Consider the following 23,041-nt stretch of genomic DNA (forward strand, 5'->3'; position numbering starts at 1 on the left):
CTTGTGCACTGGTGGCTGAAAGAGCCGTCTGTGAGCCCAACTACCAATATCTACAGTGCTTTACATTGTAAGATGTGACAAGTCCTTCTGAAGCCAACAATTGCACAGTAGAGCAAACCTGAGTGGTGAAAACCTCCTTTTGAGATACCGATGAAAGACTTGCCTAGCATCTCATAATAATTAGGGGTTGTGTTATTCTAGAACAATTTGCAATCCCTCAAGGATGAGTCACAGCAAATTTGATAAGATCACGATTTTGTGATTTTTTTATGAGATGCTGTTTTTTCAAAATGGCCCATACTGCCCTCAGCTCTCAGATTTCTTTATTTCTATTCCTTGGTTGGTTGTTTGGAGGTATAGAATGTAGCTCAGTGTCCCTGGAGAGGGAACCAGATGAGAAGAAACTCTTTTGTCTATCTGCTGCAGGAAAGCTCGCAACAAGCAGAAGTCCAAGGCTTGACATAAAATAAGTCATTAGTGAAACTTGAAATATCTGCAAACACAAAGCTAGATTTATCTTTAATATATAACCAGAGTCCCCCACACATACTGATTTTTAATGATTTACAAATGGCCAGTATCTTCGAGGTATCCAACAGTATTTAGGGCCTATATACAGTAAATCAGTTGTTTCATCTGTGTTATTTTTCAGATAAAATCAACTCTTAGATAAAATGTCAGCTTTGCAAATACCCTCAACAAACAAAAGCAGAGAACTGCAATAACCACCCTTACAAAAGGGTGCCCTTATTCACAGCAGGCACAGGGAAGCTTGCATTGTTATGGCAGATAATTGCTTAAGGTCTGAGCACAGGAGAATCTTGTTTCGAATTCTGTCATTCAGTATTCCTAAATGAAAAATGCTGGCAAATTCCTTTGGATAGTTAAGATTTTCTCATTTGTACATAATACAAGTATGTGTGTAATTGCTTGATAGATAAATGGTGCTGAGTTTGCAAGTGTGAAAGTTAGTTTTACTGGTTTTAACCCAGTAGTGCTTTCTGTTAGAACAAAAGCCTTTTTTATACTAATGTGAGTAACAAGTTCAAGGGAAAAGCTAGGAGCAGCTTGGGCTGAAATGCCCTTATCTTTTCAAACTTGCAGTAAAAAATACGATATTTGAATGAGAAGAAATTACAGAAACACAATGTGCTATATTACATAGGAGAGAATCACTGCACTCTTAATGAAGTTTGCATTTGTTCTCAAGATAAGGGAGATGAAATAGAAGAAATCGTTTGTCTTGAAAGGAGATACAAAGTATACCCAAACCATTTCTATGTAAAATCTTATCAGTCCATTTCATGGCCACTTGCCACTCTCCGATGCTCTTAAAACATTGTATACCAGAGGCAATACTGCTGACACGGAGTTCTGCAACTGCCAAATTGCATATTCATTATTGTTCATAGTCATGTGAGGTCGAGTTCGGTCACTGCAAACAAAGAACCTTTGTCTGGGTCTTTACTCCCTCCTCACGCAGTTTTTGGTTTCCTAACTTCTGTAGCGCTCCCCAGTTTGCAAGTTTCTTTTTAAAGAGGATGCTGTGTACTCTTTTGTAAACATGTCTCCATTACTAGAAGTGACATCATGGGAATTGCTGCAAGCGAGCTGGGAGCATAGACCCGGGATAGAGGCGATGTATAAAGAAGTCCCCCTTGTCCCTTCTCCCTCCTCCTCCACACAGCATTGTCTAGCAAACAGGTACTTTGTTGAACTCCGTTGGAAGCTTCATGAGGAATTTAAACATAGGAAGGACTAATTATTATTAAAAAAAAAAAGAGTCCTGCCAGCTCTTTCTCATTTGCAGGCTGCTATGCACGATGTGGTTAGCAGCTTATTCACACAAAGCCAGGGTTCTGCTGATTTGCCATCCTATGCAAATTACCTCCCTGGACTCATTGGCACGGCAAGCACCTCGGTTTAAGAAGTTTAAAAAGATGGGTTGCAAAACTTAGGCATGCTCCTGCTCCTACTGAGATCAGTGGCAAGCCTCCCATTGACTTCAATGGAAGCAGGATAGAGTGTCTCTTTTCTGGAAGCGAGACCCAGCGGTATTTGAGCTTTTTAGAGCACATGCGGCTCTGAAAGTCTGTTCCTTTAGGGCATTCCAAAATTTTTCCCATTTGCTTGATTCCATGGCAACACAACATCACCACCAAGCTCTCAACACTGAAATATTTTACTACTAAGTCTGAGGATTTATACAAGTGTATCCTGCAAAAAGATCTTGCTGAGCTTCAATTGTCATTGGACTAATTCTGCATCCTTTTCAGATGAGTTACAAAATTACCTCTGGATTTATTTTACAATAAGCCAAGAATTTACGAAGGTTAGAAAAACAAGAAAACTGCTTTACAATCATACCAGAAACAAGTTGGGGTTTTTTGATTACACAGAGTCGCTATGTTTGAGTAAAACACTGTATCTATTTACTACTTTTTTTCAAAACAATCTAGAAAATAACCTAAGCAGTTTTCTCACAAATGATACTAAAACCAGACTCTAGAGACTGGATAAAATGATGATAAAGCTGCTGAGGCTTTTATTCTGATTTTTGTATTACTTACATCACAGAAATAACTACTTTGCAACCTGAAAAATATACCAGTGTAAAAGCATGCAAGGAAAAAACATGCCAAAAGATCCATGTTAGATTCTGAATGTGCTAGAGTTCATCTTTAACAGAGGGAAGCAAAGCAGGCAAGCTTGCTTTACACTCATTCGCTGAGAGTTTGCTCTGAGTTACATTATAGCATGCTGAAACTGAATACACTGTTTAATCCTATATTTTTATGCATGAAAGGGGGAAAAAGATCATAGTGGTTCCATACCTAGAGAAGGTAAAGTTGGTGTAAGGAATATCGATGGTCCTTTATAATGTAATGTACCTACTAAGAAGTTCCCAAGTAACAATACAAATGCAGTGGAGCAATGAAATTATTAGACAACAGTAATAAGAATTTTAACTGCCTTACGTTTCATGCATTTTCTTAGACTCTAGATGTAACCATTCATTGACATCTCTGTTATATTCAGTTTTCATCTAGTTGTTGAATCATGTCCGCCAATGTGGTTTCTGAGATAATTCTGCCACTTTAGTCACAGCTCTGGCTTCCCCCATTCCACAGCCCCCTGCTAGAAGCAACGATCAGGATGCGGGCTGCAGCATGATATTGGGGCTTTGACTACTTCTGTGATCTCCTCTTTATGCAAAGAGAGTTACAAAAATACATGATGTAACACTGGATTTCACTTTTCTGAGTGGAGTTCAGAGTTTCCCCTTCTGATGCTTCCGATGCACCTAGGACAAACTCCAGGCGATCCCGAGTGTGGGATGTGACCCTGCTGACCGGCTGGGCCACAGGATCAGAGACAGCCATCTTCTCTGGCCTCCACAACTCCGCCAGGTCAATGAGATGCTCATGATGCAAGTGAAGCTGAGATGAGGATGTAGTAACTGAAATCGCACAAATCTGACAGTAGCACCGTGACTCTCTGTTGTAGGTGAAACCCACATGTATTTTCTTTCCATTCCGATGGCCTCCCGGGCTGAGCTCTGATTAGCAAAGCAGTTACAAACCCACTTAGCTGCAGCAGACCCAGATGAAAGCAGAATCTGCCCCCTTTCCCAGCTGACCTTCAGTAAATCATTTCAAGAAAAAGTTGATACCAAGTCAAAAGCTTTGTTATAAAGCTGGACGGTTATGGGCTTGTATTTCAGAAGTGGCGAGAGATTTTCGCTGTGTGGCTTCTCAAGGCCAAAACTTGAAAGTGGATGTTTGGCATAATTTCAGCCAACTCTCCTTCATCAGAACTGACACACACAGAACCACTAATCAAATTTTAAATTCTTGGCCCAGATTATGAAAAAAAACGGGAGAAAACTTTAGTATACGAATGTGCTGTAAGAAATATAATTAGAGATTGCCGTTTCTCTATACAAAATGTGATGCCCTAGAAAATGGTGCTTTGCTATACACAAATGCCACACTGTATATTATGCAGCAATACAAACTTGTTATGAGTTGTACATTTCACTAGATCACATCTTACTGTATTTTTTTTGTTATTTGAAAACTAGGTGTCTTATATTCCAAAGTCCACCTTGCAACAAAATAGAGTATCTTTTCTTGCTAAAGGAGGAAAATTCAGATTCAAAATCTCTTCTGACTCATAAACTGCAGAACACTCTTTGTAAAGTACCAGCTCTCGTACCCCAGTGATATTCCCCGGGAGGCACTCAGTTGTGGGAAGCAAGGCAACTCACATGTACGTGTAGCAGTTTGGGTTTTATCTATCGCATCTTCTGCATTTTCTTTTATGTGTGAAAAGCATTTGTAATTCTTACTTAATGATTCTCATTTGTAATAAATTCAAAATGACATCTAGAAGTGAGACCTCTAGAAAGAGAATACCTCCTTGGGTTACTTAAATTTGTAAGCAGAATATTTGTATTAGCATAGCATGATGTCTTGTATTAGAATCATAGCATAGAATCATAGAATTGTTTAGGTTGAAAAAGACCTTTAAGATCATCAAATCGAACCGTTAACCTGGCACTGCCAGGTCTACCAAATTTTTGTGTCGCTTTACTCTGGTGTTGCACTGTTTTTAATAACCGTAAAGATTCGGACATTCAGGGAAGAAATGTAGGTGCTAGCCTTTCCACAGGTCTGTAACTCAATTTAAGCCACAGAAAGGCTATCTTTAAATAGCCCAAAAACCGCCAAAGCCAAAAAATACTCTCAGCCCATGTTTGTTTATATGCAGCAATCTCAATCAACATTTACTTTTGCACTCAGTAAAAGGCAAACTGGCACTGCTGCAAGGCCAGGTAGACAGATCGATACCTGTCCCGAATTTTCTGCAATTGTTGTAATTTCAGCAGCAACTCAGTTGCAGCTCAGAGCCGCTGTAAACCCGTATAAACACGATTTTACACTTTTCCAGCGTTTTTCTTTTTAGCAGCTCTGATTTGAGTGCAAAATAACTGTTAATCACTTCTGTCACCAGAAGGAGAGGGCGGGGAAGGCGGTTTGGCGGTGGCAACGTCTGGTTAACGATGCCCCTGCACCTGCGGTGGCTGCAGACGGCGTCACCCGGCACCGAGAGGGAGAGGCCGCGCCGGGCCGCGGTTCAGCGCCGGGCCGGCCGGAGCTGCTCGGGGCAGCGCCGCTGCCGGCGCGGCCACGGGTACCACGGCGGGTGCGCGGGGGTGTAACGGCGTCGCGGAGGAGCGGGGAGAGCGGCGGCGGGGCCCGGGCCCGCGGCAGGCGGCCGCGGGGCTGGGCGGGCGGCGGCGGGCCCGCACCATGGCGACGGGCGCTCAGGAAGTCGCGTCAGGCCGGGCGCCGCCGCGCGGCCCGGCGGGCGGGCAACAGGGCGCAGCGCCCGCTGCGGAGCCCGCGGTGCGGGTAGGAGCCGGCGCGGCAGCCGGACCCGGCTCCCGGTACGGCTCCGGGTCCGGGTCCGGGTCCGGGTCCGGCGGTGCTGCCCCCGGCGGCGGGGCGGGGCGGGGGCAGGGCGAGGGGCTGCCGCGTGGCGGGAGGGGGCGGGCCCCTGCCAGCAGCGGAGCCGGGGCGCGTGGGTTGCGCGGCGCCGCGGAGGAGCGGCCGGTCCGGGTGCGGAGCGAGGGCGGGTGTCACGGCAGCGGTGGGGGAAAGCGGCGGCGCTGCCGGTCCCCCGGGGCTGCCGCGGAGCCGAGCGAGGGGCGGGCGGGAGCAGCCTCGGCCGTCCCCCGCGGCGGCGGCGTGTGGGGGTGCGGGGGGTTCCGGGCCCTGTCGGGAGCCGGTGCCGGCGGCTGCCGGTGCCGGCGGCTGCCCGTGGTCGGCGCCCGCCCCTCGCGGCGGCCGGGGGACGCGCGGGGCCGGCCCCTTGGCAGCGGCGGCGGCGGCGTTGCCCGGGGACGCTCCACACCCGACACCCGCGCTCAGCCGCCGCGTTTTTATTTATAGCAGATCTGGTGAGCGTGCGGGACAGCGGAGCCCCGTCCCGAGCCGCGAGGATGGCGTGCCGCAGCAGGTGAACTGCGTAAGCGCCGCAGCGGAGAGCAGCGCTCGGGAGGGCAGGTTTTGTTAGAGGTACGTGTAAAGTTGCTCAGGCAGGCTTTTAATTACGTATTTTTTAAAGTTCATCTTCTCTGTGTGCCACTGCAGCCAAGGTCACCTTGAGCACAATCGGAGGACGCGTTTAGCTTTCACCGTTTAGGTGTTCGTGAGCCGCCTTCTTGTATTTATTGGGTGGTTTAGGTATTAATTTGCCTGAGCGCTAATTAAAAAAAAAAGGCACATTGAGTGTAAGAGCCAGCAAAGAAAAAAGGATAACTTACGTACTTACGCTGCGTGAAGGTAAGTATGTGCGTGGCTGTACTAGTTCAAACTCCAGCTTGTACTGGGAACTCTCTGTGCGGAGCCACTGCAGGAGGCTTGTGTCTGCTTGGGCAGGGCGGTAAGGCAGACAAAATGTTGGACTAAACTTTTAGGCCTTGCTCTCGCAAATGTTAGCGTACAGGGTGGGAGCAGTCTCGTTCCCCATGGCTCGTAGCTTGGCCGTAATGCGAGTTTCTTTGCAGTGACAGATGGAAGAGGCGGTATTGCCACTTTACAGTTTCTCTAGAGGAAATTGCTGGGATTCCTATTTTGATGGCTCTCCATAACAGTGTAATTTGTAATCTTTTGCAGATACGCAATACAACCCTAAGTTGTTGGGATATATTTGGCCTACTTTCTTTTTTCTTTGGCTGAGGAAGCATTATTTACTGTGCTTATTATATGAACTATAAAACTTCCATTTTAAACTACTAGTGCAAGTTTAGACTTCTTTACAGCTTTTTAATCCCACAAGCCCGTAATGTCCCTTATGTCAGCAGCACGTTCAGATTCCGGGGTGTGCTTTTGTGTAGAGCGCTCCTTCCTCCGAGGAGTTTGCAAACTGGTTTGACTACAGCTAGATCAGACACATAAAATATACTGTGAGATAGGATCGGGAGAGAACATTAATGACATTTTTTGTAGATAATAGGTGTCCTTGAGAAGCAAATGGTGAAAGAGTAAGGTCGTGTAATGCAGGAGAACAGTAAACTTTTGAAAGTGGCTGAAATGTGTATCCTTGTGGCTGAACGGTTTACACCATGCCGTGAAGAACAGTGAAAAAACATAAAGGGACTGTACTGACCTGTAATGGGAAGAAGAGCAGGGAGAGAAAAACTTGCAGGTAGCTGTTGGTGTGCTGTGTTTATGGAAATGGAATGTGTGGGGTTTTTTATCGTATGAAAATCACGCTGATTTCTGACTGCAATGAAACTTCTTCAGAATGTAACTTTTAGGTTACTGAAGGGTACAAAACCACCAGTTTGCTAATTTATTGTTAGATACCCATCACTGAAATTATGTGTGTGCGTATGTGTTTGTGTGTATATATATGCATATATATATGTATGTTATTATTTTGCAGCTTCTGATCTTCCGTTCAACTTGTGTGTCATGGATGAAACTGCTTTATCCCTTGGAACAATAGATGTTTCCTATTTTTCCACCTCAGCAGAGTGCAGTATCAGTAGATGTAAGCATTCCAGTGAAGAATGGGTAAGTAAAAATTGTGAATGTGGCCAGCCATATTTACCTTATTTTTTTCTTGAAGGTGAAGGTGGACTTTTTTTTATTTATTATGAAGAATGAAGATAAGGCATCATCTCTGTCTCATGTGTGATACAGTTTGATTATAATTTAATTTGAAACGTAAGGAGGAACCAATGGTTCAGTGCTGTGCCAAAGACTAATGTTGCTAGAAAAGAAAAACCTTCATATCAAACCCTATTGATAGTCTTACAGTCTTCTGTTGTGATGTTATTAATCATTTTATATAGCAGTAAATGTGCAGAATCCCATTCTGTAACGGACTGAGGTCAAACAGAAAGTCAAATAGAAAGCTTGTTGCTGTTCTGAAGGATGTAGTTTGAAACACGCAAGTGAAAAGGCTAAAGATGCACGGTCACGTAGCCGTTACAGCTGGAGCTGTTCACGCAATACAGGAGGCAGAGAAAATTTGGTGGCTATAAATAAGAAGCCTATTAAAAGTCTACGTCCTCTGTTGAGTGAGCATTGGGATCTGGAGGATACAGAGGGGGCTGGGTGGCGCAGAAAGAGCCACAGGGGGACCAGGCTGGTACTGGTTGGTTTGGAAGCGTAGGTCAGGAGGAATTAGACACGGCTCTGGAGAGGAGGAGTTTGAACTTGATACAGAAGAAGAGTTGGAGACATGGTCAGAGTTGAGGGAAAGGACAGCTGTCCTGGTAGCTGGCTTTTTTGTATAGCCAGGTGTGGGATACATTGGACAGCAAGCTGCGGTAACCGAGAGATCTGTGAGAGAATGGGATAAAGGCAGGCAAGACAAAAAACATAGGAAGGACCTTTTGTAAGAAAGTGGTGGTGAGTTCAGTCAGGGCTCGGAGGCAAGCAGAAGGAAGACGGTATTGTTATAAAGTTGGTTAATTTTAGAGTTAGTGTTATGGAAGGTGATAGAGGGAGAGGGGTTGGACCAGGCTTAGTATCTCGATGACTGTTTATTGCAGATCAAAGACTTGGCCTTGGAATAATTGCCAATTGATATCATTTGCCAAATGTGATATACGCACATTTGAGTTTTCAGTCATCTTAGCGTTGCTTTTGACTTTCTGGTTGTTTCTCACTGGGCTGGCTTTCTAGCTGGGTATGCGATGATCTGTATTTGTGTTTTCTAACATGCTGGTTTAAGGTATTGGTTCCACCCTGCTTATTTTCTGCTTAAATATGCTATTTTAAATATACTTGAGTGTATCTTGCCATTGTTTTGTTTTGGTTTGTTTCTGTAAGTTCCCTTTTATTAAAAACTTAGAATATATGGTTCAGAAAATGTCAAGCCAGTGCTCATTCTCCGGCAAGCAATGATTTGGTAGGCTTTAGTGGGAACAATCGGTGTCTTTGTAAAAATTGTAGTTAAGGATATTCTCATTATGTTCTAACATAGAGAATGTGTTCTGTGAATGCAGTTACTTTGGGTTTTTTGGTTCTGTAATCTTCAAAAAGACAGCCTAGCATTGGAGAAGGCACAGTGGTTCCTTTTTCATATTGCTTTGCGTGAAACCGCTGAAAAAGAGCCCATAGAGTCAATGGAGTTAATATTTTGCATACATTCAGTCTTGCAGTTTTACAGGGTGATGTCCAGGTAAAGCTTAAGATACATTGCTCATATTACAAACACCCTTATGTTATTGAGGGTGTAATTTACTGTTAATTTCTTCCACTTTTCTCAGCTCTCGGTTTCCTTGCTGTTTCTTATTAGAGTTTTAAAATTTTGCGTGTCGGCAAGTGCTGCAGTGCTTAAGATACATAAGTACAACACTGTGATTTTGCTTTTTATTTTCTAAAATCACATCATCTGGAGAGAATATAATTTATTTTAGAACAAATCTTGGAAAAAATTTATTAGTTTTACGTAATTTTTGGGGGGGTAATCTTTTTTTGGTGTGTCAGGCAACTCCTTTTCTTCAAAGTTTTCACCTACTCAGTAAAACGTTTTTCTGGATATTTACACGGTGGTCTCTTGTTCCGCAGGGAGAATGTAACTCTAGGCCCACTCTCTTCCGATCCGCCACTTTAAAATGGAAAGAGACTCTGTTGAGCAGAAAAAGGCCATTCGTGGGACGATGTTGCTACGTATGCACTCCCCAGAGCCGGGTAAGAAGATTACGGACTGGATTATGTTTAACAATAACACATAGTTGCAGCGTAATGAAGTTTCAGTAGTTTTCTTACTTTCAGAATTAAGGTCACAATGCTCTTACTTCATAAAGGAACATAGTTTTTCTCCTTTGTTTGTGGTTATATTTTCTTTGTCATGGAATTAATGGATGACACAGACCTATTGTGGTGCTTTGTCTCTTGCTTTTCAGTGTGGACTTATTCCTTGCACAAAACTCTCCAGCTCTTCAGAATTGGCACTAGGAAATTGTACGGAAAAAATAATTTGCTCAGCTAGATTAGTAATGGGAATTTGGTGTGTATGAAAGTGTTAAGGCTTACTTTTAGGATACATAATTCTCTATCCACAGAATAAGTACAGTTTTGAAAGTAAGCAATATGCTTCCCTTCAGACTTGAAGAGATCAGTCCTGTGCTTGAGAAGGCAGGTTGGTTTTCTACACCTGGCTGATTCCTGGCTTCTCTGCCCAGCCTGGAAACAAGGAGAGTCAGTTAGGATAGCGGGGATCTTCGCCCGCTGAGAACAGCGTCGAGATGGTGGCTTTAGAAGGGTTGCACAAGCTGATTTAAAATGTGAACTTTATTGAACTGCATTGGGCAGGCTTTCTGTAAGCTGAAGATGCAAAATGCTGATAAATGGCATAATATAGTTTGCAACCAGTTCATCATGTAGTTTGACTATGTGTACACCCCGGGCTTTAAATTGCATTCAGTTACACCTGCACTGAACTCCATGATTGGCAGGACTAGAGCAAAAACTTGCTTGTTTCTTTGACCAAGGAAAAGTTGTTATTTAACTCCATTCCTAAGCCAGGATAGATAACTGCAGCAATGACATACAAATGTGGGATAGAAATCCAAATGTGCTGTGAAGGCTACGTATGATAATGGCAAGAAGAAAAGCAATTAGATAAACTGAGACTACTTCTAACAGACACTTACGTGTTTCAATTTGTAAAAAGGTGTGTAGGAATCCTCAGCTTGGGCATTTATACATTTAGTAATTAGGCTGTTCCTCTCAAGTTGGGAATTATGCTTTAGGAAGAAAAATCTTGTTCTGTATTTTGTTCATTCAATAAGGAACTAATTACCTGTCCTGAGATCCCACTTAGGAAAGGGGCATGACCTGATTAAGCCCTGTATTGCCTTTAGCCACAAGGAGAAAATACTGTCCTTGCAGCAGATGATAACAAACCAGATCCTCTCAGTAGACTCTGGATATTTCACTTTGAGCTGCCTGTTTTGGTAATTCTCTTAAGGAAAAAGGATGGACAAGTGAGACAGAATTCCTTAGTGCCGGTGCAGAGAGTGGGAAGTCTCACTTCTCCATCTTCTGTTCCTTCCTGCTCCCTGGGGGCTGCGATCAAGTTTACTAACCAAGCGGAAAACTACCTGCTTTATTTATTCGCTTAGTCTGGCTGTCTTAGTTTTCTACCTTGCCTGGATGAAGTTGGCTCATTAAGGGGTGTGATGAATGCTAGAGGTGGTGTAAGTTGGGAGGTGGGGGATGGCGTTTAATGGGAAAGGTTGGGATGTGGCGGTGGGAGCTGGGCTTCTCGCAGCAGCAGGGAGATGCTGTATCAGCTCACTTGGTCTCACAGAACCACATCTTGACATAGGGTCATGGAAAAGTTAAATAAGGAAAAGCTAATGTGTGACATTACACCTGGAGGATGACTTTCACAGTGAGGTTACAACCTAACAGAGCACTGGAGTGGACTCGGGCATTCATTGGTGCTTTGTTGCTGGTTTTTTGGGAGACCAAGAACAAGTCATTCCACTTCTTTTTGCCAGAACATTTCATCTAGCTTTAAGATCCACAAAAAACCACTAGTGAATACTCAAATTAGTATTACCTTGAAGTTTCCTCTTAAGAGCCTAGAGCAACCATTTGTTGATTGTATGTACTACACAGTGGGGCAAAAGACTCTGTACTGTAGCACATGATTTCTACCTGATTTTCAAATGATATAGAACACTCATGTATTTTAATTTGTGGCAAATGGTGTGTCCTAAACAAAATACAAACAAATGAGACTCTTATCGGACTCCCATTGCAAAATTGGTTGTAAAGCTGTTCTGCAGCTACGCTGTTGCTGGTAACCATTGTTTCTCCTTCACTGTTCTGTTTTTGCCTTCCTTGACATGCATCGTCTCCGTGGTTTTAGCTGTAATTCACTGTTGGCATGGTATTAGTTTTATAATTAAATATTATTTGGGCAGAAAGAAACTAGCCTCTCGGTCAAGGTACTTACTTGGAATATGGAAGATTAAAGTTTAGATCTTCCTGCCAGGGAATATTTGTTTATCCAAAGTGGAACTGCTCCCAGACTCATCCAAGAACAGTTAATAGCCTGGCGTGTAGAGCCGGTACCAGGGATGTAGAAGGCTGGATTGAGTTTGTGGTTCGGGCAGAACAGAGCTGTGGAGATTTGCCATCTAACCATGGATGGGTTCCCGGACCCTTGGGCTGCCATTATGGGATGCTGATCTGCTGGCAAACTGGGTGTGACAGACGGGGCATCAAACGGCTCGTGATTATACTAATGCTGAATGTGGCTTAATAAAGTTCTGTCTCAAAGATGAGTTCTGCATTATGACAAGTCTTGGTGTATATTACATCAGAATGTGATAAAATATTCTGGCTTGAAGAGTACAACCAATACAACCATTTCTGTAAGCAGTAAAGCCTAGAGAATACCTTGAAAGTGTTGGAGTTGGGAATAGGGACTTTCTAAATTTCATTTTCATTTCAGAACTGTTTGTGTGTACTTTATAAGCAAGTTCAGCAGTTCTCTGCTTTGGCTTTTGTTTATAATAGAGCTGAAAAACATTGCATTATCTTAAATGTTATGATGAATGTAAAGACACAACTATACTTATGTAATGAAATAGTCCACCAATCTTATTTTTTTTCTTGGTTTTACAGGATAACTTCTTCAACGCTAGTATTCCTTCTTTGGGTCTACGTAATGTCATATATATCAATGAAACACATACGAGGTAATGTAGCAAGTCTTTCTTTTGCTTTTAAAATGCAGTGTGTTGTGATCTGATGGCAGGGAAATCTCTAGGATAGTCCAAACTGAGTGAATATATGTTGCTGTCCTAAAATGCAGGAATTGATGCTGACTTCGGGAAAGTAATGTACTTGTTAAATCCGGTTGTGTGTATCTGGGAGCTGGGCAAAGTCCTTTGGGGTTATAGGCAAGGAGTGTAAGGGTCAAACCTGTTTCACAAAAACCAGAGCGTGTTTAAATCCTTTCTCCCTTGGCGCAAATGGCAGCATCCATAGCATAATGCTGAGAGGAGCTGTTCTATTCCCATGCTTAAGAATGACTTCGGGCTGCATTTTAATTTACTGAGCAGATCTGGCTCACAGTTTAGGTGTTGCCTATTATCACTAATGACAATTAAATCTAAACATGTCTTACTAGACTCTCCCTCCTCTGCCTCAGTGGCAGAGTGCAGCTCCTGAACGATGGTGTATGTGGCCTAAAGATGATGACGTATCTTTGCGCTATTGGAAATATATCTTGCGTTCTGGGATGAAGACACTGGAAGTACACAAAAATCTTTATTCTGTTCTTCGGAGAGTTAGTAGTGCTTGCTAAGGGTTTTACAGTAATCATTAGCATAAGCAGATCCTGCAGTGTTTGTCATAGAGTCAGAGCAAACAAAGAGAGGCCAGCGGCCTGAAAGAAATGAGCCAAAGTGTCTGAGTGGAAGAAAGGCAGCATTGTGCTGTGCTTGAGAGGGAGGAAGCTAATGTTAGAGGCTGTTCTTTCTTCAATTTGAATTAATTATGGTTTTTCAAGAGTTGAGCTTGTAGTTTAGAATACAGAAAAGTAACAGAAATAGGGTTTAATTTTAACTTTTTTATTAGTTTCAAAATTTAATGCCTGAATGGTTCTGAATGGTCAGAGTTACTTAAATTAGAAATACGAGGGCAACAAAATATGGGTTAATTAATTATTCTGAAATAAAATGCCTTTCCCTCAGAATGTCATTATAGTCTGAAAATTGATAATTTTAATGAAGTTCTGAGGTCCCATGGGGTTACATAGTCACAGTTTCTTGGCATTAGAAAACAAGAGGGATTCTCTTTAACTGCTAGCGTACTGTACCTGTATTGAGATGTTACCACAGCCTTTTCCTGAAGTGTGAATATGTCAGTTTTATAATATATCTTGACTGGGTGTGTTCTGTGTGGTTTGTGTCTTCTGTCATTGCTACACCATTAGAAAACTGATTCTTCTAATTGTATGATGTTGTGTCTAAGCTGTAAAATTAACGTAGAAGTCTTTATACTTTGACAATATAGCTGTATGCTGTTACGATGATACGTTCATCGTTACCAAAACAGTTGTCAGAAAGAAGCATACCTCCTTATCTTTGCTTTTTAGAAAATCAATAAGGCTCTCAAACTCTGATAAGAAGGGGAAAATGGAAAAGCAATTAAAACAGAGTCACCAGTCTATTTCCCTGACAGCATGAATAGCAAAATTCTTTGTCCTTCAAGACGGTCTGAATATTTGTGTAACTGTGCGCTCAGGTGGTTTGGCCTTTTGCAGTGTAAAAGTTCCTTCTTGTCTTTCCTAACTGGTTTTAATGCATGTATAAATTTACTGAGATGTGGCAGGGAGCTTTAGCAGCCAACATCAGCGACTCTGGTGACAACCGGGAGTGAGGCCTTGGCAGCACTCCAGCATGGAAACCACCATGAGCATCAGCGATGCATTGCACCAGCAGTCCGCAGGACAGGGGTTTTTGCATAATACTGAGTGCTCCGGTCTTAGGAATGGCCAGAGTTTAATTTCTTCTTCCAACTGTTAGTCCTGCTCTGCTGTTTGAGGGTCCCAGCTCTGTTCGGTTTGTGGGGTGACCCGCGTGAGTGGTGGCTTGTCCAGTCCTGGCCTGGAGAGTGAGGGTGGTGAGGAGAGAAAATAGTAATGAATATTCACTGCTGGGGACTGGATTTTTTCCCTTCCCATGTCACATGCATCTTCTGTGATGATAGGAAAACTGTTCAAAACAACATTTTCACAGGTGATGGCTGCTTGTATGATCCAGAGAGTAGAGGACAGGGAGAGACTGGCTACGTAAGCTGAGTTGCTTTCCTTAAATGTTTGAACGTATAGAGAGATTTACTGATTATTTAGTGGTTCTACTTCTGTTAAAACTTTGCAAGGAGAGGTACATAGGAGGCATATCGGACTGGGTGTGTAAAAACACTGGAAAGGAAGAAAAGATTGCAGAAAAAAGTGGTTTTAGTGTCGGTGGCTAATGCAAACATATTTTCAAAAGTGCCCGTGAGGGTTTACCCTGTGTATACAATGTGAGCAACCTTCCCAAGAGGGCTCAGTGTTTCTTGAAAAAGTTGATAAACCTCTTTGCTGGGCAGTTGTGTTCCCTGGTGGAAAGTCAATGAATCAGAAATGGGCACTAAATCTTCTTTCCTCCTCGCTGAGCTGGTTCCAGTGGACAGACAAAATATATATGCTGGTTTGTAGCTACTTTGCTGTGATGCTATGGATGTTTTAGACTGTGTCACCTTGAATCGAAGTAACGCAGACCTCGGTTGTCTCAGATGCTTTGTGCTACACATTAGTTATTTGATCTGTAACATTAACATATGGACAATTTACCAGAAGATACAGAAGCTTTTAGCCAGCCCTTCATAAAACTTTACTTTTGCTTCTTAATTGTATTTTTAGGTATTTTTAATTTTTTTTTTCTTTGGCAGTGAAATATTTTGAGGGTGACGCTCAAATATGCTTCGTATTTTTGTAGGTACAGAGGGTGGCTTGCAAGACGCCTTTGTTATGTCCTTTTTGTGCAAGAGAGGGATGTTCATAAGGGTATGTTTGCCAAGAATCTGACAGAAAATGTGTTGAATAACAGCAGGTAAGATAACACAAAATAAACTAATTTTTATGAGACTGATACATTATATTACAATTATTGTATGATTATTATAATATGATTTAAGAATTTGGAAACAGCATGTTTTGAAAATCAGACTATTTAAAATACTAACGGTATCTTCAGCACAGCCCTTCGGGACTGTAGCTTGCAGTTTCTGTTTGAATAATAAAACAGGAGAGATTAAGAATTATAAATCTCCAAATGAATTATGCATAGTGAGTGGACAGCAGACCGTACACAGAAAAATAAATTGTTACATGGGAACTCTTCAAACGTTTGTTTATCTAACTCATGTAAATCATTACCACTAAAGTCATACTGCAGTCATCAGAAATTGTCCGTGTTTCAGAAATAATAGGAAAGCAGCATTTCAGAGTACGCTGAGTGTGCACCAAGGGTGTGAGGCAAAACTGGAAAAAGGCTGTAGAATGAAGCACCCACCCTTTACTTTGTGGAGCTTGTTTTCTGTGTTTCATATACAGCATTTTAAATGGCACGTTCAGCCCCTGATTAGCTATTAAGGTATCAGTTTTCCCTGGACACAAAGAAATTCAACCACGTGCCCTCTCCTTGAATCTACTTGTGTCGGAGGCTGCACACTGCCTACATTAACATTCCTAACTCTCCTGAATTTTTAATGGTCGAGTCCCATCTGAAGATGATAGTGTTGCTTTTGAAAAGCAAAGCAGACTGCGTTGTGCCACAGTTATTGTGTGTTAAACCACTTAATCAATCCGAGGTATGTTTTAAATGGGGAAAATAGCCCTTATAAAATTTAGTTACCCTGTCAAACTGAGAATTCAAGGGGGAAGATGCTGTAGAAATTCAAAATAGCAACTGCCTAAATCTGTCTGAGGTAAGTGAAATTGCTGTGGCAGGAAAATGAAAATAGTAACAAAAAGGAGATTTCAACTGTTCTTCCACATTTTTAACCTTATTAACTGTTTCTGAAAATTGGTGGTCATTATTATCAGTACCTATGAACTGCGTACATACTGTTTTATATGGTCAGCTTTGAGTGCATCTATCCATCATCCACCTATTTAATCAGAGCTTAGAAAACTACTGAATTAAATTTAACGAATTTGCAGTATGCAGTACTTTCTTTTATGCCTGCAAGTTACTCCTGTAGTAATACATGGCTCACTCCCAGCAGTTGTTGTCTGTGTCTTGAACTTTTCTGTTGCGGGACTCTTTCATAAGTTTTACTTTTTACTGTTAAGAGTCCAGAAGGCCATTGTAGATGAAGCTTCTGAACCAAGTGCTCCAGGTAGTTTTGCTCAGACGGATCCTAAAGCTATCAACAAAGTGAAGAAAAAAGCTAGGAAAATTCTCCAGGAAATGGTTGCAAATGTGTCGCCTGCTTTAATCAGGTAGGAAAAATGGCTCGTCGGTATTGTAGATGGGTAGAAGAACGGTCAAGCTCTCTGTGTGTTATACCAGCAGAATTTGTAACACATTATTCATAAGTAATGAATAATTATTCTAAAAAATAATGCATTATTCATAAAAATTCCTTTTCTAATGTTAACTAACGAAATGGTAGTTATTCTTCATTTTCAGATGCAGCAGAAACCCTCTGCCTTTTCAAGAGATAAATCTTATGATAAGATTAAATACAGACTTTTTTTTGTTTTTTTTTCTCCTGAAACTAGGTTTGGTGCTAACACCAGTATTAGTACCCTTTGATAAAATCTTCAACTGGAGTGTCCACCTTTACTACTAAGGATGTATTTATCTTTGTCCTGTTCCTAGTCCCCTTCAACAACTTCTGTGATGCAAACCCTGTATTTTTGTAAATATATTAAGTTCTCCCACAAGACCAGATACATGCTGTCACCTAACGAGCTTAGTTGTCGTAATTGATCATAGGACCTCCATTAACCTGCCCCATATCTAAAGTGGTCTCTGCCCTTTGAACAGCCTTCACTGAGGTTGACACTAACAAGTTTTGTAGCTTTGTGTCATAATTGCAGGAGGGTGAAATGTGGTTACTAACCACGGGTTAGCTGATAGGCAAAAACTTGTTAAGCAATTGGATTTTATACTAATTTTGTTTGAATATAAAGTAATCAGATTTTATGGCTTTGTCTTTAGTCATATAGAAGCAATATAAAATGGAGACAGAGATTAATAAATCTTTTTTGAGTTGTGTTTGTTCTTCCTTCAGGTTGACTGGCTGGGTGTTACTGAAGTTGTTTAACAGCTTTTTCTGGAATATTCAGATCCACAGAGGTCAAATAGAAATGGTCAAAGCAGCAACAGAGGTAAGGGAGGGTGGGAAAGAGTCTAGTAAGGCAGATTTCTGATGTAGTTTCTATTAATGTTTACAGCACTTTCTCTTTTTAGGAGAGTTCTGCTAAGTCTGTATGATATCAGATTGTAGACAGAACTGTCTCATACCCGTGGAATAATGTTTTTAATTAAATATAGTGCTCTTTGAGTTGTGTAACCTAAAATACTATATGAACTTTGGTTTTACCTTTGTTTCAGGACAAATTTTAACTATCAGGCTGAATGATTATCTTGGATAACCTGCATCCTGCATTATTTCTCTTTTTGTGCTGAGGCAGCCAATAATAAGTTAATAGCTCTATTTAGGATTTTTCACTCTTAACTTCTTATTTGGAATAAAAATCTTTAAGAAATAAACTCTTCCTATTTCTTACTAACAATCTGTTTCCAGTCCTTCAATATTTATTGAAATTGATGAAAATAACTCCCAAATTCTACCATTTTCCTCACACTCAAAGGAATTGATTCTTTTTGCAGAGTTTACCTTAGCAAGATGGATTAGATAAATGAAACAAACAAACAAAAAGGGTAATATTTTCTGTAATCTTTTGATTACAGTGTTTGGGAACCCCAACATTCATAGATCCTTGCTGATATCTGATAGAAATAGCAGCACTTTGGTGACACTGATCGTTTGGCCACATCCCTTTAATTGTTTGATTGTTGGCTCGATACTGTGAGTCTGAAGAAACTGGGAACATTAGTCATTGTTAATGTAATGCATACAACTGAAAACTGTAGTCCATGAAAATTAAGAAGCACAGTTGACAAAAATGTTCTCATCGTCACAGCTGAATGAACCAGAAGTAAACAAACTGAATGATGGTAACTGGAAAATACCATCGGTTCTGATAATATGACACTAGCAATCTCAATGATGGATTTTAGCAAAGGAGTAATATTCCACATTTCTTACCAGCTGTCTTCTCTCTTTTTTCCTTCTCTCCCCACCATAGATGAATTTGCCTCTTATCTTCTTGCCCGTTCACAAATCCCACATTGACTACCTGCTCCTTACATTCATTCTTTTCTGCCATAACATCAAAGCACCCTACATTGCTGCAGGGAACAATCTCAACATCCCCATCTTCAGGTAATAAACTCTTCTTATTTGAAAAAGACTGAGGTGGGGGGATCTTCAGGTGACCTATTGCTCAATATATCTGATGTCCAAGCGTAAGATAGTCTGAGTATTATTGGGCCATCGTGTAGAACTTCTTTGGTTCCTATTGCATGCTCGGAGAGAGAGCACAAGAAGATCTTTCTGAGAAATTCTGTCATAACCTAAGTAGGGTAAGGAAGGATATTCTTTTCTTCTAGGAGTCTCAAAGTGAGTAGGTGCCTAAGGAAAGATGAGTATGTGGAAAAAATGTTGTGAGTGGGCAGCTCTTCTTCATGAAGTTTAATGAGCTGGCTAATGGGCAGCAACAGTACTGAGTGAATAATACTTTGTGGGAAAGTACTCTAATTTGGTCTCTGTTTAAATTATATTTGTGGTGGCTGAAGAACCTAAGGTCTTTTAGGTAGTATTTTGCCAGTGAAACAAATTGGGGATAACCAATTTCTGAAAAGCCACTGGATATCGCAGGAAATGATGAGGAAAGAAGGGGGATACCTTGCCTTAAAGGGTGTTTTGCACCAGTAGCTGCTGGTCTGTGATGATCCCAGTAAGAAAGGCATTCAGACTCTATAAAGTATCAATTAAAATGCTATTTATTAGCAGTATAAAGAAAGAGAGACTAGCATAGGTAATGTAACGTCCCTTTACACACTGGGAACCCCAAGTTGTGCAGCATCCAGCTGGCCTCCAATCCACGTGCAGCAGACCCTGCGGACCCTGCCTGCAGAAAGGGTTATCCCATTTTGGTCATTTGAGCTAGTAGAGTTCTTTTCTTGTAAGAAAATCCTGTATTCATCAGTTCTTCTGTCAAGCAGAAAGGATCTTCTCATGAGAACTTCTGGCTGCTCTGTTAAAATTAGCCGGCTGAGCTGATCCTGCAGCCAAGGGGTACGCGCAGTACAACACGGGCACGACGGCCATGCTGTATGTGCAGCACAGCACAGACTTGGGCCAGCTCAGGTCAACTGTTACATGGGTCGCCAAGATCTCAACATACAGGGATCTCCCAGTCAGGGTCGGTGCGGAGGGTTAGTGGTCTGTCAAGGGAGCGAAATGCAGCAGGACAGTGTAGAGAAGCCTATTTCTTAAGTTAAATAGAGGCATATTTGCGTGGTCCCGTCATGTGTGAATAGTCTAATATGTTTCAGTAATTGCAGTTCCTGTTGTGTGCTAGGAATTTTGTACTGGATGCACAGTAGTTTCCTGCAAACTAAAATCAACGAGTATTATTCTTCTTTATCATGTAGCACGTTGATCCGCAAGCTAGGAGGATTTTTCATTCGTCGAAAGTTAGATCAGAGTCCTGATGGTCGTAAGGACTTCCTCTACAGAGCTTTGCTCTATGTGGTATGTATTTCTTGTCTTTGTTTCCATAGACATCATTTTGGTCAGATGGCAAGTGGGAAAGCGAGCTCCATCAGCCTGGGGGTGTTTTTACTTCTTTGAATTTGTCTGGGGTTTCACGTGGCAAAAACAGGATACATTTTTGTATCGAGTCTTGAATGTCTGAAATAAGAGACTTGAATGCCCAGCACCATTGAGGATGAGAAGATTTTTACGTTGAGTAATCCTTATTAAAGAAAGTGGAATTAATACGCTCTGAATTAATGTTAAGCCTTGTTTCTCTGATTTGTGCTGAGGCATATCTACACTGATTCTGTTAAGTTAATGGAAGTCTCTGTTGATGATGGGTTGATGCAATCCTTTGTGTCACTCAATATAATAGCCGTATTTGCATCTTGGAAGATGGTATGTACTGAGGAACCAGAAGAGACTTATGCAAATCGGCTAGATCAACTGTTGCTAGAGATGCTGTTCTTGAACAAATGGCATTATATTGCTCGTATATTCATGCAAATTCAATTGCAGTTTGGTCTGGGTTTGTGTGAAGCATTAATTATTGCTTTTGTTTTTTTCACGAGTATTCGTGCCAACTCATGATCTTCCAATGTTTTTAAAAGGAAATGGTTGCTGACCATATATTTCAAATGTGCATTTGCCAGTATAATGAGATATTTATTTTTTCCTCTTTTCCAATCTTTCTGTATTCAGCACATAGAAGAATTGTTGAGGCAGCAGCAGTTTTTAGAAATATTCTTGGAAGGCACACGGTCTCGAAGTGGAAAGACATCTGGAGCTAGAGCAGGTCTTTTATCTGTGGTGGTGGATGCTCTCTTCTCAAATGCTACTCCTGACGTCCTAATTATACCTGTGGGAATCTCCTATGATCGCATAATTGAAGGTCACTATAACAGTGAACAGCTGGTAAGAGCGATTGAACAAGTTGTTTTGCCTAGGGGATTTTCTGTTTATGTGCAGGAAAATGTGTTACATAGTTAAAGGATGTGCCAGTAGTCCTCTGTCACAGGTACTTGGTGTTAGTGTTGAAGAGCATAGAGCCAGGAATGACGAAACCTCTCTGATAGGGAGTGCAGAGGTACGGGTGACATACTTCTAAATGCAAATTCATGACATAACAAATAATATGTTCAAGTGGATATATATGGAAAACAATAGTTCTCTAGATTTACTTGAAGTTATAAGGTGTGTCAAAAGATACGTCCTTGTTTTGTCTGTTGTTGTATGCATTTTAAACATAACCTTTTAATTGCGAATTGGAAAAACCCCAAAACCCCCACCCATGTTTTCCAGGGCAAGCCTAAGAAGAATGAAAGTCTTTGGAGTATAGCTAGAGGAGTCTTCAGAATGCTGCGGAAGAATTATGGGTGTGTCAGAGTAGATTTTGCACAACCATTTTCCTTAAAAGTAAGTTTGATATTTTGAAGATCCTTCTGCAGGTTCGACATTTTTGATGTTTCAGTAGTGGGACACATTTATTGTTCTTTTTCTCTTTGCGGGTTATCAGCACTAAGCATTATCTGCTGAAGTCCATTCCAGTGGGACAAAAGTATCCCTGTTTTGCTGAAGGCATGAGTCTTCAGACACGTTTCTGTTAATCTGATATAGTCTCCGAGTTGATATAAAGGGTTGTGTTAGGTTAGAAATCGTGTAAGTATTCTCGCCGGGGTTCTTTGTTTTGTTTGAACAAACAATCTTTAAAATTATTCCTGTACCTTGTTTAAGTTGTAGAGACATTTGGGTTTGAAGGAAACCGAATCCTGTTCTCCAGTTTGAGTAATTGAATGGTGTACACTGTTTTTGAGGAAGGGCATTTATCTTATTGGACATTTAAAACTACTAAGCAAATTAGCAGCTGTAAAAAGTATCATGGATCATCATATCATAAAAATCTGCATATTGTTTGAATGTCATAGTTTATGATTAGTTTACAATTATTACCTATACTAGTTCACCAAATACTGTTGTGTAGTTTCGCGGAGAATGGGGTGGTGCAGTACTAGCTGCCTTCACTTTTTAAATTTTCTCTGATCTCTTTGCAGAATCTGCTAGCACTATACTGAATTTATCTACATTTCTCTAATCTATGTTCTGCTACAGTATACCTTATTTTTAGTGTGACTTTAATAAGATTAACTACTGTAACAACAACCTACTAGAACATTATTCAAATTAATTAGGTGTTCTTCTTTCTGCCCTACTTCTCTCAGAAAAGCAGGAGGTTGGAGAGCTTTGAGGGTTCAATTACCACAGCATGAAATTATTGTGACCATCTGCACCGCATTATAATTAGCGTTGTAGGGAAAGATATTAATTCACTTCCAAAGGAGAAGGCTTGGGTCACTTCCAGGCTATTCTTGGTAGGAAGTTAACAATCGTTCTTGGATCAGTATAAGGAAAAGAAGGTTATATACCCTCTTAATCTAGTGAAATGCTAATCACTGTATATCTTCCTAGCATCATCTGTCAGGTCTTGTATGTACGTGTATTCATTTTTTACTCCAGAAAGGTAAAAGCATGACATAAATTGTTTAAGTATGCCTTAACCAAGATTTGCAGAAGCATAACTGTATTTTTAAATTGATGTAGTTACGTCACTG

The 23,041-nt window shown here is 41.2% G+C and overlaps 1 protein-coding gene across 10 annotated transcripts in view; it reads left to right on the top strand.

The window, feature by feature from the left end:
• GPAM (glycerol-3-phosphate acyltransferase, mitochondrial) overlaps positions 1-23,041 on the top strand; it is an 83,535-nt gene that overhangs the window by 47,498 nt on the left and 12,996 nt on the right. For 3 of the 10 annotated variants that reach the window (XM_054832230.1, XM_054832228.1, XM_054832227.1), the window contains 10 exons: positions 7,456-7,586; positions 9,594-9,716; positions 12,669-12,742; positions 15,533-15,646; positions 16,891-17,040; positions 17,838-17,934; positions 18,919-19,055; positions 20,330-20,429; positions 21,135-21,347; positions 21,735-21,848. In XM_054832230.1, coding sequence (XP_054688205.1) covers positions 7,485-7,586; positions 9,594-9,716; positions 12,669-12,742; positions 15,533-15,646; positions 16,891-17,040; positions 17,838-17,934; positions 18,919-19,055; positions 20,330-20,429; positions 21,135-21,347; positions 21,735-21,848 — 1,224 coding nt within the window. In that variant the 5' untranslated portion in view covers positions 7,456-7,484. Of the gene's footprint in view, positions 1-5,083; positions 5,209-5,321; positions 5,453-5,538; positions 5,625-5,649; positions 6,084-7,455; positions 7,587-9,593; positions 9,717-12,668; positions 12,743-15,532; positions 15,647-16,890; positions 17,041-17,837; positions 17,935-18,918; positions 19,056-20,329; positions 20,430-21,134; positions 21,348-21,734; positions 21,849-23,041 lie in introns of those variants that run through there. The other 7 variants (XM_054832221.1, XM_054832231.1, XM_054832225.1 and 4 more) reach the window with 6 other exon arrangements.

Source organism: Grus americana, chromosome 7, assembly GCF_028858705.1.
Source record: "Grus americana isolate bGruAme1 chromosome 7, bGruAme1.mat, whole genome shotgun sequence".
NCBI classification, from domain to species: Eukaryota; Metazoa; Chordata; class Aves; order Gruiformes; family Gruidae; genus Grus; species Grus americana.